This window comes from Manis pentadactyla, chromosome X, assembly GCF_030020395.1.
Source record: "Manis pentadactyla isolate mManPen7 chromosome X, mManPen7.hap1, whole genome shotgun sequence".
Taxonomy (NCBI): domain Eukaryota; kingdom Metazoa; phylum Chordata; class Mammalia; order Pholidota; family Manidae; genus Manis; species Manis pentadactyla.
Genome location: NC_080038.1, coordinates 130,759,194 through 130,779,050, shown reverse-complemented (window position 1 = coordinate 130,779,050; position 19,857 = coordinate 130,759,194). Strand labels below are relative to the sequence as shown.

The following is a 19,857-nucleotide window of genomic DNA, read 5'->3' as shown; positions in this document are numbered from 1 at the left end:
GTGCCCTTCAAAATGTGACAATGCATGTGAAAGTAATTCCATAACAGACACTCAATGTGTTTTTTTAAATTTTTATTTCTACAGTGCTATAACAAATCAAGAAAGAAAATAATCACTGAATACAGGTAATTAGTATTTTGCCTAGAAGGTTATTAACATGAGAAGCAATTTGTCCAGGATCACGTAATAATTGATTTGTCTGAAGGCAGGGGCCTGGCCTAGGTAATCTCTGGAGGCTGTGTCTGCCCCCTGGGAGCATATGATTCTCTTCCAGTCTTACAAAGGAACAGGACTCTAAAACAGAACTGGTCTGGGTTATCAGGGAAGTTTCAGAAGAACAGAATATATTTCACTGCTTCGCAATTATCACACCACTCAGAAATAACCACTGTTCACTTTCTAAAAATTTTCTGCATAAGATATACACCAAAATTACTTTCTCATGAGAGCCAACACATGCTTTAAAAAAGTTGAACATCACAGGAGAGCACATGAAAAGTACAATTTCCCTGATCATCACCACCATGCAAACACACACACACACACACACAATATCCCCAAAGGAAATCACTGTGAACAGATTATCTGAGATTCTCCCAGTGATTATCTATGCATCCCCTATGCATGTACAAATACACATGGACTGTATACATATACTGTGTACACACATACACCCTGGGTTTCAGAGAGCCTTCGTCACATAGAATATCATTTGCTAGAATGTGAATGGTACTCCCTGGAATTGTGCAACATCGTGCAAAGCAACTCTATACTCACACACTAACATTTGCTTTTTCAGACAACATAAAAGAGGATAATAAATTGGGATTTTGTGACTTGCCTTTCTTAATGGTATCTCTTCAATGTCTTTACCTATCAGTATATATAACTTTATCTGATTCTTTGTACCTGCTTCATAGTGTTTAATTGTAAAGACATATTATATTTAGCTAATTTGGTTTTGACAAAGTGGGGTGACTTCTAGTTTCTGATGCTACTACTAACAATACTGTATAAACAATTACACCTCCTGAATTATATATATATATTTATTTACAATGAGTTTACACAAGCATGTACAGGGCATATGTAAAGCTTTTTATCCTTAATATTAAGCATTTTCACAAATATAGATCTATAGCATCATTTTAATAGCTGTATATTATATCGGATAGATGGAAAATCATTTAACGAATGCCCTACTGTTGGCAATTCATATTCTTGATTTTTAACTATTATACACAATGCAATGTTGAGCATCTATGTACTTCAATCTTTATGCATTTGTCATATTATTTTTTAAATTATTTTCGATTAATTATGTCAGGCTAGGGAAACAAATATGCAAAGGTCAGAAATTACTTCTATGGGAGAAAAGTAACTTGTATTCTTGTTTGCTCCTATTTGTGGAGGAGTGACGACTGTTTTCAGTGTTACACTAACTCGATGTGTTAACTCAGTGGTACTGAGTTAGAATGGTACAGTGCTTAAATACAAGTCTGAATTGGATCTGCAAACATTATTTGGAGTTCTTTAAAGGACAGCTTTGCAAGCAGAAAAGGGGAATAGTCATCTTATTTTGCTTTTTCAGGATAGGCATCATTTAAGTGTATGCATTTCCTGACCATTTGAAGCAATTCCCATTCTTCTAGATTGTAAAATTCAGGAATGGGTGTGTTGGGGGCGGTGGGGGGTGGGGGGAGGCGGTAGCTAGTGAGGCTGAGTCAACCAGGCCTGTGGAGAAAGGGGGCAATGAGGTTTACCAGCTCTAGGCCTGCTGGGCCGACTTTCCAGTTCCAAACCTTGATCAATCTGCTAATCCCACAAGCCCCACCTAGACCAACTCACATCTCTCAAGGTTATCAACTAAGAGTGTGATGAAATCACACAGACCACACTAGGGAGCCAGCTACCCCACCTTCATGGCTGAAGGGTGGCACACATCATGCACTGTGTATGTGTGTGAGCACATGTATTAATTGCAACAGTAAAATGCCACTGTGTATCAACTTAAAAAAGTAGAAATAAAAATGTGAAACAAAAGTAAAATGCCAAAGTGTCTTGTCAATGGGTTTCAGCCCCGGGCAAGTTTGCTATGGATTCAGTGTGACCAAAGAAACTGACAGCAAAACGTTCTTTGGGGTGAAAGGGTTATACCCAACTTTATTTCCAGGTGGCAGGTCAGTCACTAGAATCCCATTCACTCAGAGCGAGTCTGTGTGCAGCAAGCTGGTCTCTGCCTCTGGGCATCTCTACCTGCACAGCCGTCCTCTGGGCTTCTCTGCAGTCGTCCCACACAGCCGTCCGGGCCTCTCTGCATAGTTGTCCCGCACAGCTGTCCTCTGGGCCTCTGTCCTCTGCTCTGCTCTCCTGCAGCCTTGCAGCTCTGCTACCGTGTTGCACCAGAGCACTGGGCAGAGCTCTTTATATAGAGTCAACAGCCATGTATTGCCCACAGGTGTACAGTGAGCTAGTCAACCAGGGCCAGGTGAGAATCCTGGCCACAGAAACTCTTGTTATCCACACAAAGAAAAGCTTTTCATTTTGGAAGGGAGGTGGGAAAGGAAAAAAAAAGGATGGCTTTAAAAAGCCAGAAATCTATGTCTGGGATTAAGTAGTTGCTGATCTGGGTAGGGATTCACTTGTGTGTGTCAGAGAAGCAGGGATCTCTCAGAAGCTGGAGGCCTTTTCTTCCCTCTTTATTCAAGTGGGAAAATTGATTATTGTTTTCAGCCTTATTCAGGAGAGAGCTTCCAGGCTAAGGAATTTGTAGGGAAACGTTATCAGATTACACCCAGGCCCCGTAAAAAGCCAGCCCTCTTGGAACCGTTTCTTCTATTCCCTAAATAGCATCTTAAGAGTTCACTTTGGATGGTGTGTTACCTGCTAACACAGATTCCGCTTTCTAGAGCAAGCCAAGATAAACCAACTTATGTAATTAGGCGTAGCAGGTGCTAGAATCAACCTCCATCCTGAATTTTCTCAACTAATCACCTAAGAAAGAACATGGCTTTCGAAGGTTGTTCAAACTTAAGAGAAACTGAACTTAGTTTTTTTTTCTCTCTCTCTCATTAAATCTAGGAAACATATGTAACACACTGGAAAAGCTGTTCTAGAGACACGAGAATTAGTATATCATGGCCAAGGTCACCAATTCATTCATGCGGAAGATGGGAGAGAAAATTTCTCGGAGGCATCCTGATTGTTAACTCTTGTTAAGTATTACGGTGGAGAGAGCCCTGAGGTCAGAGCCCTGGCCGTAGCACTGGCTCTGATCTTGGGCAGCTCATTTACCTCAGTGCCCACAGGTATTGTGTGAAGGTAATAATGCCAATCCCGGGGCTGCTGGGAAGCCTGCACAGGAACATGGATGTGAAAGAATTCAGAATTAGGAATAGCGTAACCCGAAAAAGCAGAGTTTATTTTTTATAAGCAGAGTTTTATTATTCACCCTTTAAGCTATTATGCAGGAATGAGTGGGTATGGATGGGGACACTGAGAGCAGGGGCTTCTGGGGATGTTGTCCAAGCTCACAGTGTGCTCAAGGCTGTCTCCCAGATTGGAGAAATGAATGAGTTTGGAGAAAATTGCCATTTTATCTGGAACAATCTGCAGGGAGGCCCTGCTGCCACGTCCCCCTTGGAGCAGGCCTTGCCTTCCACCTCCAATTCATCTAAGATGCTGTGGGTATCCAATGGGTGGCCCCAACAGTTCTGCGCTGACAATTAGTGTTTGCCAGATGTCACTGACAGAGAAGGGGCTAAAGGAAAGGTTATGTGTTTATGGAAGACAGGTGGGCCCTGTGGAAGGCTGTAAGGTGCCACTCATGTCCAGATGAACACCTGGGGCGGGGGGTCAGATGCCAGAGTCCTCAGTGTGAGGGCAGACAGAACTCCTGCAACTGCATCTAAGAAATGTTCTGGATCCAGAACTTACTCTGGGCCCAGCTTAGGATGCAGCAGTTTGCTAACTAACTTCAATTCGTCTCTTCTCAGATTTCTCGGCAATTGCATTTGGAATCACTTTTCTTAGAATTAAGGAATTGAATTTTCTAAGTGAAAGGATTTCATTCATCAGAGACAGCCTGAGACTTTTTCAGCTTCCTGCCAGACTCGCAGGGTGCAGGGCTGGCCCAGCCGCAACTCACTCACTCTCAATGGGTCTTGCCCAGCCCATTTTGAATGTGCTTTTGGTAGAGGCAGGAATGAAGCTGGCCAGTCTGGTTATGACTACAAAGCTTCAGGCTGTTCCTGGTGCCTCCATTCAGGTGGAAGAGTGGGACAACCCTCAGCATATCACACAGTCGCTCTTGGTTTGAACAACGCTGCTGGCAGAGGGTAAGGGGATTGTGGTTTCTCAGCTGGAAGGCAGTGGGCATGGGTGGGGAAGCAAGCAGATGGGCCTCTGTGCTCCCATCACTGAACAGCAACTTGAACCACTTTATATGCTGGGGATTCGCTTAACAAGTTTGAAAACCAGGGCCAAGGAAGAGAAGTGTACAATTCTGGGGGCAACAGAAGCTCGCTTCCGACTCAGTGCTCTTTAGCAGCACAAAGAGAAAAGGACAGTGATGTCTCTAGACCCTCTAGATTCACAGCAGAAAATCAGAAGCAGGTTTGGAAGAAGGAATTCTCTTCTTCAAACTGAAGTTCAATAAAAGAACATGTCTGTTCTTCTCTCTGGAGACTGGCTATCTGAAAAACAGGATAAGCATGATGAGGAGAAGCTGGCTCTGGGGTCAGATGAGCTCAGGTTTGAACCCCTGACTGCACCACTGCCTTGCTGTGTGACCCCAGGCAAATTACCTAGCCTCTCTGAGCCCCACTGAGGATCCTGCTGATAATACCCACCCTCCTAAGATGCTGGTAAGAACTAAGTGAGTTGAAGCCTTTATATGTAGTAGAGTAAAATTATCATGTGGTCACACGGCAGCTTAGCTTAGAGGGTAAGTTTTCTCTGACTTTGTTCAAATTCTTATTCTGACTCTGGTACTTACTCACTTTGACTTTGGGCATGTTCCTTAACCTCCCTACACCTTCATTTTCCCATCTGTGAATGGGGAAAAAAGGGGCACCCGCGCTGTGCATAACCACTGGTTCTGATTTTACCTCACTTCCGCGATTCCTGTCATTCTCATATCTAATGACCCGTCCCTTCCCTCTACTTCAGCCAGCCATTCCCAGGATCACATGCTAGACTTTGTCATCACCTACCCGGGTGACACCCTTGCCACCTCAAGGTTCAAACAACCACTCTGCAGCACCACCTCCCATGTCACTGGCTTAAGTCATCTTGTCACTTGAGTTTTACGGGGTGCAGTCCTCCAGCCCGGCACCCTGCGCCTGATTCCATTTCCTTCTTCATGCAGCTTAGATATCATGGTCCCTTGTTATAAGCACTCACTTGCAAATACCCTCACCTTTTCCTTTCTCCATCCATCATGCTCACTTGCCCAAACCTCAAACCTGGATGAGCCCCGCCATTTGCCTTCTCTGTGTTACATTAACCTAACGGCACTGGTGAAAATCACATCCCAGCCGACTGTTTCCACTCGAAATTCATGATCTGACTTCAGATCAGCAGCAGCAACCCTGCAAACGTTTGTCTACAAGCAGGCTGGCTTCCCCAATGCCCAAGACAACTTGTTTCAAACTTCCCCACTCTTTTCAACATCCCACATTCTCACTCTCAGCTGATGGCCTCACCCTACAGTTGACTGAGAAAACAGAAATCATTTGATTAGTACTTTGATTCAGATTCCCCACAAACAAATCCACAAATATATTGGCACCAGTGTGGCTCCTCTGCCTTCTTTTATACACTTTTAATGGTAGAACGCCCCCTTCTCCTAGCAAATGGCAATGCTTCTACATGTCCCTTCTGTCTTCTCAATGACTTCACCCATCCAGTTACTCTCTCCCTCTTCAGGGATCTCATCATCTTTATTGGAACATTCCATTATCATACAAATAGGCTGTAATATCTGCCTCCTTTCAAAAAATAAAAAACCTTCTCATCCCCACTGGGCCTTCAGTTACTACGTCATTTCTATTCACCCCTCACCACTCAACTTCTCTAAGAAGCTGCTGGCACGGGCTGTCTTCACTTTCTCATCTCGCATGTACTCTTCAGCCCACTTCAATCTGGCTTCCAGCCACATCATAACAAAAACAGCTCCTAACAAGGTTATCAGAATGTCTGATGCCACATCTAATGGAATTCCTCTGTGCTCTTACTTCATCTCGGAAGCCTTTGGCCCAGTTGATCACCCTGTCTGTTCTGAAACAGTCTCCTCTTCCAATTTCTGTAGCACCACACTTCTGGTTCTCCCACCACACTGACTGCTCCCCAGGATCCTCCGCTGGCTCCTCCCATCCCCAGCCTCTATGTGTCGTCACACTCTGGGACTCCTCCCCTTGCCCTTCTCTATTCTCTAGCTACATCCTCTGCCTAGGTGATCATTCAATGGCTTTAAATGTCATTTATACACTGATCCATGTCAAGTCACCAGAGTTCCCTTCTGAACTCCACTCATACACGTACACTGTTTAAGAGACATATCCACCGGATGTCTTACAAGCACCCCGGACTTAACACAGCCCAGAGTTCCCTTCTGCTACCATGTTCATTTTGATACATGCAGCACTATCTATCCAGTTGCTCAAACGGGAAACCCAAGAGCTCACCTGGACATCTTTCCTCACCACTCCCATCCAAACCATTCGCAAATCCTAAGAGCTACACGTCCCACACAGACCTTCCATCTCCACTCTGCCGCCTCCCCATGCTCCTAGCCTGTTTTCATTCTTGCCTTTCTCTAATCTATCCTCTCCACAACAGCTTACATGACCTTATTAAATGTCCACTGGGTCACGCTTAAAGTCCTACTGTACCTTACCTAGTCACTTGGAATAATAAAAAAAAAAAAATCCAAGCTCCCAACATGCCCCGTAAGGCCGTGTCACCTGGCCCGGGTCCCGCCTAGTCTTGAGCACGCTTTCTCAGCACGCTGGCCACACTGACCTTTTTCCCAGGCCTCACACACTTACAGGCCTTAGCAGGGGCAGCTTCACCACCTCCTTCCATCGCCACCCCAACCCTCTAAAGCTGGCTCCCTTGATTCATGTGGGTCCCACTCATACATTGCTTCCTCCGAGAAGCCTCCTTTGACCATCTCATTGAAAGCTGGTCCCCATCTTTCCCTATTCCCTAAAAAAGGGGGTAAAAACCAAAATATTTGCAAGTTATGGATAAGTGCTGTGAAGTGTTGGAATAGGGAACGTGTTGGAATAGGGCAAGGGCAATGCACCAGGCTCTCTTTGTAGACCAATAAAAACAAAAAATCAAAGTCACTAAAAATTTTGCTGCCAAAGGTTTTGGGATTCACCCCCAGAAAGGTCTGACTAGCTTCCCAGCTGACTGCTCTTCTGCTCCACGTGGTCTCTGCCTCGTAGGCCACATTGGAGGGATGGAGGGAACTCTGTCTTCCCTCTACTGACAGTATTTATCAGCAGCCTCATATAAGAACTCTCTCAGGGCTATCAAAATTCCTGCTGAAAGGTTCATCCAGTTCACTCTGAAATCAGGTTAATATAAAACGTATAAAGAGTGAAACATATAAAGAGACAACCGAGCCCCATGCTCGGTTGCAGAATCTGTGCATATCACAAGCTTCCTGTGGTTCTACTGGGCAGGCCTGGAGACTGGAGTGGGTTTTACTGGGCTTCCCGGTCCTTTTATTCAGAGCCCTATGCTACCCCCTTCCCAGTTCCCAGGCCCTGCTGCCTCCCTCTGTCCAGGGCCATCACAGCAGGATAGCTGACTTGGGACTGTTGGCAGAGGCAGGTACCCTTCCCCACTTACCCTCAATCACTCTCCACATGGAAAGCTCACCCCCTGCCCCTTTCCCGAGTTAATATTTCTCCTTTGCATGCTTTCCACACCTTCCGCGTCCCCCTCCCCTTATTCTAGGGCAGTGTCCTGGCCACAGGTAGACGGTGAACTCGTACATAGTGAAACAATCTTACCAGCTGCTAATTTTCATTGTTGTACAGTTAAGTTGGAATTGTTTCTGATGATGTATGTTTATTAGAATTGATGATTTTGATGAGTTTATGACACTGAGAGCAAAGGGATAAAATGTCTCGGCCACTTGCTGCTGTGTGACCTTAAGAAGTCCTTTCACCTATTTGAGACTCAGTCTCTTCATCTATTAAATGGAGCTGTTCATTCAATCCCTTACTGAATACCTGTTGTGTAAGTATATCTAAGTATAAATACTTACATACCACAGGGTCATTGTGAGGACTGAGCTCACAGTTACCGCCCATGGCCCATGCATATTGTTGCTGTTATTTTTGGCTTAGGAACAATTTAAAGCATCAAGTTTTGAGTAATCCTAAGGCTTACACTTTTAAAAATACATAAACTATTAACAGCTTCTTAGTAGACTTTATAATCCTGACTTGCATTAATTAGACCAGCAGAGCTCATGCCCTTGGGCACAGATTTATGTGAAACCTGACTCAGCCATGCTAAGGCTCTTGAACCAGCCCTAAATCTACCTCCTTACTTGGGCAGGGCCAATTAATCACTGAAGGTGACGTGATGTATGGCTTGTTTATATTACACAAGGGCCTCAAACAAAATAGTTTGTACTATATTGGCAGGTATATTTTTACCATTTCCCTTTTCAGTGTTCTTCCATTGTTTCCTGCCTTCACTCACTCATCCAGTCAACAAATTTGTACTGACTTCTGTGCCAGGCGCTGCTGCAGGGCGGGCGACGCTCAGCCTGCCAGGAGCTGACATTCTAGGGAGGCCCACGTAGTGCCCTCACCCCCTCCACACTAGACTGTACAGTGCTGGAGCTCGGGGGCTATGGCGGCAGCTGTCCTTTTGCCCCCCCTCAAGCACACAGGATGCCCTCCAAAAGGCCCTTTTCCGTGGCTTACAGTGCACCAGGCTTACTGTTTGGTGGCTTGCTTTCCACGGCTAATTTACATTAGAACGTAAATCCTTAACCTTTAAATATATTGTTTCATTTAATCTTCACAGAAACCCTGAGGTGGGCAGTATTTTAGCCCTCATTCTACAAGTGAGGTGACCGAGGTATGGAAAGGTTAAGAAATGTAACCAAGTTCCCCAAACTAGTAAGTACTGAAGCCGAATTCAAAACCAGGCCATTAAGACCCTCACGTCACTGCACCCAGACTGTCCCCATCTGGGAGTTCCTGCTGACACCACTCTCAAACTGCGTGTGCAGCCCAGCATCCTGGCCTTTGGCTCCAGGTGACATCTTCCCCAGTTGTAGAGTCCTCGGGTGACCCTATGTTCTGGGCTGAAAACTGAACACTTGGGACAGAGCGAGCTAATCCTCATGAACCTGTTCATTTCCATGAGTCACCTAATCTAGCTCAGGTACAAGAACTGGACAGATTTGCTTCTAGAGCAAACTAAGAAAATGGTCAAAACATTTTACAAAATAACAAGTATCTGGCATTTGAGACCAAGGTGAAACAAATTGCATGAAAATTCTAAGAGAAATGAGGGTCTTTTCAGTTGCTGGAGATCCTGGTTTTTACACTGTAAGCTTTTCCTCAAGTCTGCTTGCAGGACACAGACACCATCAAAGGCAGAACCAGATACTTACCTTCACTTGCAGGGCTGGCGCTGGCAGGTCCATGATCTGGGGGGAAATAAATTTTCTTATCTAGAAAAGAAACGTGATTGGAGATTTCCTATCAGACGTCTCTGAACAGATGCTCCAACAGAGAAGCTTCTGTCTTTAAGGCCCCATGGACTTCATCACCCTCTGGACCACCAATTGCCAATTAATATGACTGATATCAACACTAGGAGGAGAGTGTGAAGGGTCTGCAGCGGTGGTCGCTTGGTGATAACCATTCGTCTGAATGTGGTGAGTGATTCTGGGATGAGGCCTACATTATAGTTTCTCCATGATGTGCCTGACCTGTAGTAGATGATCACTAAATACTTGCTGAATTGGATTTAAACTGTTAAAACTGTTGTTTGGGAGGCAAGGATTTCAGCCCTCTGGGTGCTAACCAACCGTTGAAATAGGGCTCTCAGTGTGTGTATGCATAGGCATATGTATAAACACAGTTGGCCTACTTTTCCTCTGAATCCAGTATGAGCTGATTTTTGAAGAGTACAAGGGTGGGAATTATCATAGGTCTCCCAAGCATGCCATTTTATGTACATCCCTAATCAAAATCTGGAAATAACAGAGTGGTGTTTTTATGGGAAATTTTTGATTTTAGGATGGAACACAGTGCCTGACTTCGGTGGGCTATGCTATCAGGTCTTCTGTGTATGTACTATATACTTAGTCCGGAGTAAAGACAGCTTCCAGCCCTTTTTTTCAGGCATGGAACACCAGAACCAGATACATAAGGAGCTGTAAAAGAAAATTTATCTAGAGCACAAAATGCCAATGGATGCAGACTTGGCCCCATGAACCTATAAAATATATACTATTACCAATATTTCATGTGAAAGGCAAATTTTGTTAGCAGAGCGGGTTGCTCTTTTGGTAAAAGTATGTTTCACGCTTATTTCCCCCCATCCTTCGACAAAGAAGGAAGTCTTGTTTTTTGATGGGTATTTTTGCATCTAGTGGGCACTAGTTAAATGTCTGCTGGGTGAGTGAGTGAAAAAGCGAATGAGCCTCATGGGTGTTGTAGTTCAAGATCAGGGTGGTGGTCAGGGAGCATGAACCCAAGGGAAACCAAGCAGGAGCCTACTGCATAGGCACGAGCCACTGCCAACCAGCCAGGCACTGCGACTGTGCCCAGGCAGCAATGGGGCCTCTACAGTGGCTTTGAATTGTTATGTGCAGAGCAGATGGTAGGTATAGATTGCCCTTGTTTTTGCCCAGGAGCCTTTCCTTGCAAGTCACCCGCCCGTTTGGAGGATAGAGCTTGAGCCTGTAGGAATGTCACAGAGCTTCATTTGACAAATGGATTATCTGGTGGCTCACAGTGAGGCAAATGCAGGACCCTATGATTTTAGGCAGTAGCCTATCATTTTTCTAGGGTAAGTCCAAGTCAACAGACTGGGGTGAATATTCTGGGTCAAGTCCATCTGACTGGAACCTATGTAACCCTTCAGTCATTAAACTGTGAATGTCAGTGAAACCTAAGGAAGATAGATGGAACTTTTAAACCGAACATTCTGTCCTCACGAAGCCCCATGTCTGGAGTGGCAGCAATTAGTCTTGGCACCCTATCTCACGACAGCTCACTCAATATCACAACCAATCAGGGGCAGTCCTCCAAGTATCTGGTGGCATTTTCTTACAGTGAGCGGCGCTGGAAGGCAGGCTGAAGAGCAAACCCGTGTTTCCGGCTGTCTGGGTGGAGTTATAATCTTCCCACATGGCAGATTCCTGAGGATGGGTTAGGCATTGGTCTTGCTGGAGGAGACTTAGGAAGGGCTCATGTTTCACATCAGCCTGGGGCTCTGCAACCAGGGGCCCAGCGGAGAAGCCCTGAGAGCAGCCGGGATCTGGGAAGCTGGGGCTGGCTAGGGAGGACAAATGCCACAGCTCGCCAGGCTGACCCCGGGGGCTCTCAGTCACGGGCAGGGAATACGGATCCACAGTCGCGGGACCAGGCCCACTGAAGCTGCAGTTAGAGGCACCGTACGAAAAAGATCCTTCTGGCTGTGGCTTTGTCCACTGAGAAGAGAAATGCCACTCATTTGGAGGCATGTCGCCATCTGAGAAGGAAAGATTTAGAAGACATGTTAGGTGCTTACTGTTCTCAAAATGGAAGTGGCTTATTTTTTTTCTAGTTAATCCATATTTCTTAATGTGAAAAAAATGTAGAAAAGGTAAAAAAAATTAATCACTGTAATCACACTAACCAGAGGCTACCTTACCATTGTCCACCCTCAGGTGTACTTCTTTCTGAGATTTGTTTCTCTTCATGGAAGCATTCTTTTCACGTCATGTACTGTTTTCCAAGGCTGCTTCTGACTCATTAAAATACACAAATATCTTCCCAGAGCAATGAGTAGAACCAACACTAGCTCTCTAAATGGCTGCACAATATTCCATCAGCCAGTATTGAGATTAACAAAGCTGGTGTTTGTAGGCAACACAGTTATTTCCATTTTTTTCCAGTTATATTTAATCAACATTGTGATGAGCATCCTTGCACATACATCTCTGCGCCCTTGTCCAACTAGCCGCTGAAGGCAGCTTTTCTAGAAGTACAACTTGGCTGCTGCTATTGTTTGGCTGTATTTTATAGCTGGTGCTCTTAACACACCGAACAAGAGGACGTCACAGAACTTTGTAAAGGGTCTAATGCTCACCTGTGTCACTCACTCACACAAGTCAAGAGGCTGAAACTCCATTTTCAAGAGGTACCTGAGGGATGGGGATATTAAGAGACCAGACGGAGCTAGCGAAGCGGATAAGCCAAGTAGGGATTCCCAGCTGCAGTGGGAAGTGATGGGTAGGGAGTGGTTGCCAGGACCTATTCCAGGAAAAGCGAAGTGCTCAAGGGTCAGTTTCCTTTGCAGAGTTTCCGTGGACTGGCTAACGGAGACGGAGTGTCCTTTGGTCTCACAGACACTGTTCTCAATTGTGCCTCCAACAGCGGCTGAATCTGAGTTTTCAAAAAGTGTACCTACCTCATGATATGGATGGATGTTTACCCCATTCTCAACACCCACTCAGGCAAGAGAGGAGAGAGAGCGCTCTGGCAGATGGTGCTTAATCCTAGAGCCTCTCATCTATCTAAGACAATGAAGGGAGGATGTGGGTGGAGAGATAAAGAAAGATTTGAGCGCTGGAGAGGCTGTCTGGTCCTCTTCCCCTCCACATGTGCCTCTCCCAGCTCTCCTGATTGTTAGATTTGCCTGCATTTTGTAAAAGACAAAAACATCTGACAGGACTGCTGTGTTGCTGGAATGTCCCCCCGCCCCCGCCGCAACCATAACTTATCACATAATACAGAGGAGCAAAACCAGCCCTACCTACATGGCACTGACTTTCTGCTCGCCATGTCACATCGCTCACCACTGGCCCGGCGCGATGGATGATGTCTGCCTCCTTTCAGTGAAACCAGAGGGCAAGGACACGTATATTAAGATTCGTTCCTAGGGATGACTCTTACTTTTGAAAACTGCTATCAGCAGGCCAAGAGCAATTCAGGGCACCTTGGAGCACAAACAATGATTAACTTGACTTAGTATAATCACTATCTGTACTTCACAATGAATGAGGGTACTGCATGTCCTCGGCACAAGTCAGAAACAGTATGTAGCCTCTGACAACTGGACGCTTTCCAGCTGGCCTTACTGATCTGGCCTGAGAGATCACACACATGTGACCTAGGCCCTTGAAAAATGCAAGAGAGTCTTCAGATTTTGAATATTTCTTTTAACAGCTTCCCTTCCAGAATTCTGGCTGAAATATTATGGGGAGCGGGTGGTATGCCACTGTCCAAGGTCTCATTTAGTCACCAAGTACACCAGAGCACAGGCTGGATGGGAGTATGTGGGAAGGCAGAGTGCCCCAATCCTACTTTATAGCATCCCAACAGTGGGCCTTGAGTGGCCTGCGGAAAGGCCCATTCGCAGAGCAAGTAGAGGTGTTGGCATCCCATGGAGGGGCAACCTTGAATCCTTGTGGGCCATGTGCTCCCAGCAGGCCCACCCATCTGCCCTGTGAACTGGTAAAGGCATCCTGAACCGTACTGGGCGGGCTCAAGGCTGCTGCTGCTAGAAGTGGCCCTGGTGACACTTTCTTACCCAAAGTCCCCCTCTTAGTTACTTCTGGAGATGAGAAAGGGAGCTGCAGGGAAGAGTCTGCTGCCTTCTCAAACCTCAAACTACACTAATGAATGGAGAGGATGCAGCCAGAAAGGCTTTGATTCTGGGACACTTGAGATTTTCCCTTCAGTAAGAATACAAAAGGCTTCCATCCCGTATCATTACGTGATAGCCGTTGCTGCTATTACTAATCATTATTTGGGGCCAATTTGGGCTCACATTCACAGGTTTCTTTCCTGGTTTGCAACATTCCACGTCATCAACCCAAGAAGAGGCAAAATGGTCTGAGGATCCTCATAAGGAAAGGGAAAAAGGGCAGAGCTGAGAAGCCCCCAGCAGCAGCAGGACACTGGGGCTGATATGGAAGTTGGAGTAGATACTGGCTCTAAGAGATTTCCAAGACCCTGGCTCAGTGTGCATCCATTCCCAGGGAACACTGCATCAGAGGTGGGCAGGAAGGATCGTAATTGTAGAACAGTTTTTGTTTACTGAGCACTTACTACGGACCAGGCACTCTGCACACATGATCTCATGTGATTCTCAGTGACCCCGATGAGAAAATAGAGACTCAGTGGTTAAAACAACTTGCCTAATGCCACACAGTTAGCAAGTGGCAGTGCTGGTTCCCAACCTCACGCCCTTATGGGCTGTGCCTCCCCAATATTGCAGAGTTCAGTGAGCTGGGTGCTTTCACACACTAATGGGATGGCAAAAGTGGCAGGTGGGCAGAACATTTCTAGGGGGTGATTTGTCCATAAACAAAAAAACCTCTAAATTTCTGGAACAACCTTTGAGCCAATCATTCTCCTTCTGGCAATTTAAGGATATAATCCATCATGTGTGCAAAAATTTTGCTACAAGGATATTCAAAGCGATGTTTATAATATAGTTGACCCTTGAAAAACATGGGGGTTAGGGGCACTGACCACCCCACATGCAGTCAAAAATCACCAAAAATTTAACTACTAATAGACTACCATCAATTAGAAGTCTCACCCATAACAGTTGATCAACACGTTTTGTATATATTATATACTGTATTCTTACAATGAAATAAGCTAGTGAAAAGAAATGTTTTTTTCAAATGGTTTGAATCTCAAAAAAATTTTCCAATATACTTACTGAAAAAAAATCCACGCGTAAGTGGACCTGTGCAGTTCAAAAGTCAACTGTATAGTAAAAGATCGGCAGCAACCTAATGTCCAAAAAGCTTAGTACATTTGGTACATCTACTACATCAATTTAGTGGCTCAAGAGTATCCTTAATATAGAGCAAGTAATGGCCTATAGAGAGATATGTATCACTTATTGATGATTAAAAAGAAACTAGTTACAGCCCAATATGTGCAAAATGATGTTATGTGGTAAAACTGAGTATGTGTGTGTGGTTGTGTCCTGAATACTTATCTGCATTTTCTGAATTTTCAAAATTTAACACAGTATTTTTCACAATTCATCAAGCTGTACACTATAAAATAAATACATAAAATAAAATCGAACAAAAAATATCAACACAGTACTTCTGTGATTATAAGTTATTTTTAAAGTAAAACTTAGGAAACCACTTGACTCAGTGAACCAGAGTCACAGCTGTGAAAGACCAATCCATAAGTGCCTGATTTCTTTCCATCCATCTTTCTTCTTCCTTCTCCCCAACTCCATCTCTGCCTTTAATGCAAACCCTGCTTTCCAGATGAAGGTGAAACCGAGAACCTTCTGAACACCCCCCTCCCCCATCTCACACCATTATAACCCAACCTTTAGCCTCCCCAGTCTGCACACCTTGACTCTTCCCTCTCTGCCTACTTGGCTGGTGGCACTGTCTCTCTTTCATTAAACCCAGAAAGGAAGAGAATAGGCTTTGTATTCGTGGAGTTCGAAATAACACCAGAGACAGCGACCCTTCCCCCAGTGGTTCTCACTGGAGGTGTTATGTGAGATGCATGTAGCTTTGAAAATGGTGGGAAATCCTTAAAGTGGCCTTTCATTACTGCCTGTTAGCATCTTCTGGGCCCCTGCAGGCAGCCCCAGCTAAACCATGCCCAGGAGAACAGGCTCCCATTCATGGGCTCCCATCAGACTTGCCCACACTCTACAGGCGGCCTGTCAGGCAAATACGCAGAGTCCAAACACAGAGACCCATCTGGCTAGGGGACACCATTGAATTTCCTGGCTGCTTTTCTCAAATAAAAACGATTATTTTGTCGACTTCTGCATAATTTACACTGACCATACTTCAGAAAAGAAAACACAAGCCAAAGATACCTTTGAATTATCTCCCTTCTACAGGACACTGGGATTTCAGAGTAGGTAACTTGAGAAGCTTCAGTAGTAACCATTTGGGGAGACCACGGTCCTGGGACACAGCCCACTCTTCTCGTCCTAATGGAGCCCAATCCCAGGCCTGGCAGCAGTGCTCAAGGGCTGCTGAGAGGTGAGAGGGTGTATATCTGAGTCCCTTGAGGTCCTTCACAGCCAGCCTCAAAGGGTCGCACCTCCTCTCACCCCTCTGCCTTAATTCAGAGCTCCCTACACGGGCAGGTGCTCCACAGACTACAGAGGGATCTCAGAAAGCATAGCAAACAGCATAGCTGCGACACAGCGGAAGCCCTGGGAAAACTGGAGGCTTATGGGAGGGACCTGCTGCTCTGTGATCCTAACGTTTTGAACATAGGCCTTCATATCCATGCTAGCCATTCAAAAACACATGTCAAGCTTTCACACCACCACCACAAAAATAGCTAGCACTATGTGCCACTTGATGTGCATTATCTCACTGAGTGTTGTAGTTGAACAATACTCAACTTAAGAGATGAGGAAACTGAGGCACACAGAGATAAAGTTATGTGCCCTGAGATCACATTGTTAGTAAAGGATGGGGCTGGCCTGGAAGACAGGAGGAAAACCAAGTGTGTGTTGTGACGGAATCCAAGCGAAGGAGGTATTTCTGAGAGGAGGGGGCAGTCAACTGTGGCAAGTATCACTGGCGGGTCAAATACAATGAGGACAGAGAAGGATCACTGACTTGGCAAGTGGAGGTCACTGGCTAACCTTGATAAGAATCGTTTCAAGAAGTAATGAGGATGAAAGCATGAGTAGAGTGGATTCTAGAGAGCAGGAGAGGCAAGGAAGAGGAGAGTGTGCATGGATACCATTTTTGAGGCCCACGGAGGCAAGTGTCTAGGGTCCATGAAAGTCTAACTGCAGCCCCTGCTGACTTAATTTTTATGACTTTTTCCAAACCTGGATATTTTGATGAGCACATTTTGACATAGTTCTCTTGAAACAATTGTTTTGGGATGTAAGAATGCTTATTTTTGAGACATTACAAAATAGCGTGTGCAATAGATACCCTCCATGCTGTTAAGGGTGGGGAGAGGGAGACCTCCATCTAGCTCCCTCTGGCCCCACCCTTGCTCACCGATCACCCACTATTCATTGAGAGGAGGCTGGGTGCACCTCGATGGGACATGCTGCTTATTTGTACCATCAATCTGTTGGTGTTCCTGCCCCATCAGGTCAGTAGTAGTGGCATTAAACATCAGGTCAGTATAATGGGGATAATAGTGAATAGTTGTGGCACTCTTACTGTGTACGAAGCAGTGAATCCAGCACTTAACACAACTGAGGACTAACGAAATCAGTGAACTAACTTGATGGAACAATGTCCATTTTCACATTAAACTTCTAAGAAAAGGGTGTGGCTTCTCACCAAATAGTGTGACTTGCCTTCAGCAAATACACACACGTCGGAGTGCATCAAGGGCATCAGGGAACTGGTCTTTCAGTGATAGCCCCGATAGGGAATTCCAGCCTCCCCCTCCCCACATGCTCACCATTCCTCAGGGTCACATCTTCACTCTGGCTCATGGGGCTCAACCCCTGGGGGATCCTGACATTGCTCAGAGCTCTGGAGAAGTGTTCGTCCACCACGCTGCCAATGTCCCCTTGGAAATAGGTGAAAAGGACGCACCGGGAATTCCACTCAGTCTTTATAGGCCTCTGCATCTGGACAGCAGTCTTCCTCATTTCTTCCATGGTGAGTGACACAGGTGACAGCTGCTGAACAAATGCAAGATGCTATTGGCACAATTTTTCCATGTGACTTGGCTAACGTGTGGATGGCAGGAACTCAGGGGTCAAGCAGCAGGCCCCTACCGAGTACAGGCTCTCACTGGGGTACCAAGGGGCCATGCTGTACTGGTCGGAGGGCCAGCTGAGGAGCCTTGTCTGATCGGTGTTCAAGAAACAAGACAGAGCTCTCTACGGAGTTGCTGGAGGGGCCCTCAAGAGGCTCGAATGAGGGGAATTGTTTGGCAACATGACTGAAAGAGCAGCAGGGAACGGCAGGAGGAAAACAAAGGACACTGAGGCCAAATAGCAGAGTAACTTGCCTTCTGGGTAAGTGCCTTCCTCCCCCAAAACCAATGAGCCAACCCTGGGCCAGAACTACCTGCAGGTCCCCTTGCACAAAGGCCTGGGCTCCCCGGGAGAGTCTGAGCCATCCAGTGGGTATTTGATAATTTCACTTTTCATACTAATCATTGCTTCCCACCTTGACCATTTCTGTGCGAGAGAATACAATACATCACATTCTCCCACTTCCCCGGATGCTGGAATCTATGTATGTTATCCTGCACCCACCCACTACCCCATCCTAGAAACTAGCAATTACAAACCACGCCAGCCCTAAGAACTCCGACAGATATATTCTGAACCAAACACAGGTCTCAAAAAAAAATTTTTTTTACACAAGTCTAGCTGCAACATTACTGAAAAAGCTCCTGAAAAGACTGTCAGTTCTGTTCACCATCATATCCTCTCTGCACCTAGAACACTGCCTGGAATACAGTAGATGCTCAATAGCTGTTTGCCTTAAACTTGGCCTCCACCTTTGTAATCTACCTGTGAGCTAGTTTAGGGCAAATGCTGTCCTCTTGTACCCTGGCCAGGACTGGCAAACAGCGGGCCCCCAAGGCAGGCTGTGGCCTTCCTTTACTAGAGAAGGAGCTTGTCTGTATGCTTCTTTACCTGGGGCCACCCAATCTGACTTGCCCTATGTCTGGCTAACGCCATCTTTAATCTATTCATTCTTGTGAATGTAATGAAAATGGCTAGAGTTTCATAGTCTGTCTCCCCTTTCATGTCTGTGAGGACCCTTGAGGGTGGGGGCCATTTCTCAGTCATTTCTTGATCCCTAGCACCTAGCACAAAGTAATTGGTCAGTAAACAATGGCTGAGTGGCTGCAGAGGAAGCACAATGCAAGGAAACCATACCAATTAGGAGTCCAAGGGTCTGGGGTTTCCTTAGCTGTGTGACTGTTGGGGCACCACAAGGCCTCTCAGGGACTTACAGTCCTCTTGGGTAAAATGAAGAGATTGGAGTATATGAACTCTGCAACCCATTCTTTTATGTTCTGCTAAAAGTGTCAACAGATTGTGATGGGGACATTAGGAAGGAATCTGGCAGTGAACAGGGGTTCCCTTCTAAAAAGTTCTCTTTTCAGAACCGTAATAGCTGTCATAACTGGATTATGTTGTCTACAGAAGCCTGGGACTGAGCACATCCTTCTGTTCCCCCCTGGTTGACAGTCATGCTAAGCATAACCAGGCACTATTTAAAAAATGAACCCATTGTATCCTTATTTCAAAAGCATATGAGCGACCACTTTGAAAAAAAGTATGGCAGTTTCTTATAAAGTTAAACATATACCTACTATGTGACCCAGCAAGTCTACTGCTAGGCACATACAGCTACGGGCAATGAAAATGCTGTCTGCACAAAGACTTGTACATGAATGTTCAGAGTGGCCTTTTTTCTAATAGGCAAAAAGTGCAAACAACCCAAATGTCCATCACCAGCAGAAGTAATAAACTTGCTGTGACATTTTCATACAACGGAATGCTACTCAGTTACAAAATGGAACAAACTACCGGATCCACACAACAGCATAGAGGAATTACAAAAATGTTATGTTGTGTGAAAAAAGCCAGGCACAAAAGGTCACATATTATATGATTCCACTTACATGGGACAGGCACAAATGATCT

The 19,857-nt window shown here is 45.5% G+C and overlaps 1 protein-coding gene across 2 annotated transcripts in view; it reads right to left on the bottom strand.

Moving 5' to 3' along the window:
• Positions 1 to 3,411: 3,411 nt before the first annotated feature.
• The window catches only part of VGLL1 (vestigial like family member 1), a 28,947-nt gene continuing 12,501 nt past the window's right edge, over positions 3,412 to 19,857 (bottom strand). For both annotated transcript variants that reach the window (XM_036919161.2, XM_036919162.2), the window contains 4 exons: positions 17,643 to 17,865; positions 11,323 to 11,742; positions 9,653 to 9,712; positions 3,412 to 4,694 (listed from right to left, as the gene is read on the bottom strand). In XM_036919161.2, the coding sequence (XP_036775056.1) occupies positions 4,651 to 4,694; positions 9,653 to 9,712; positions 11,323 to 11,742; positions 17,643 to 17,844 (726 nt within the window). In that variant the 5' untranslated portion in view covers positions 17,845 to 17,865 and the 3' untranslated portion in view covers positions 3,412 to 4,650. The remainder of the gene's footprint in view (positions 4,695 to 9,652; positions 9,713 to 11,322; positions 11,743 to 17,642; positions 17,866 to 19,857) is intronic.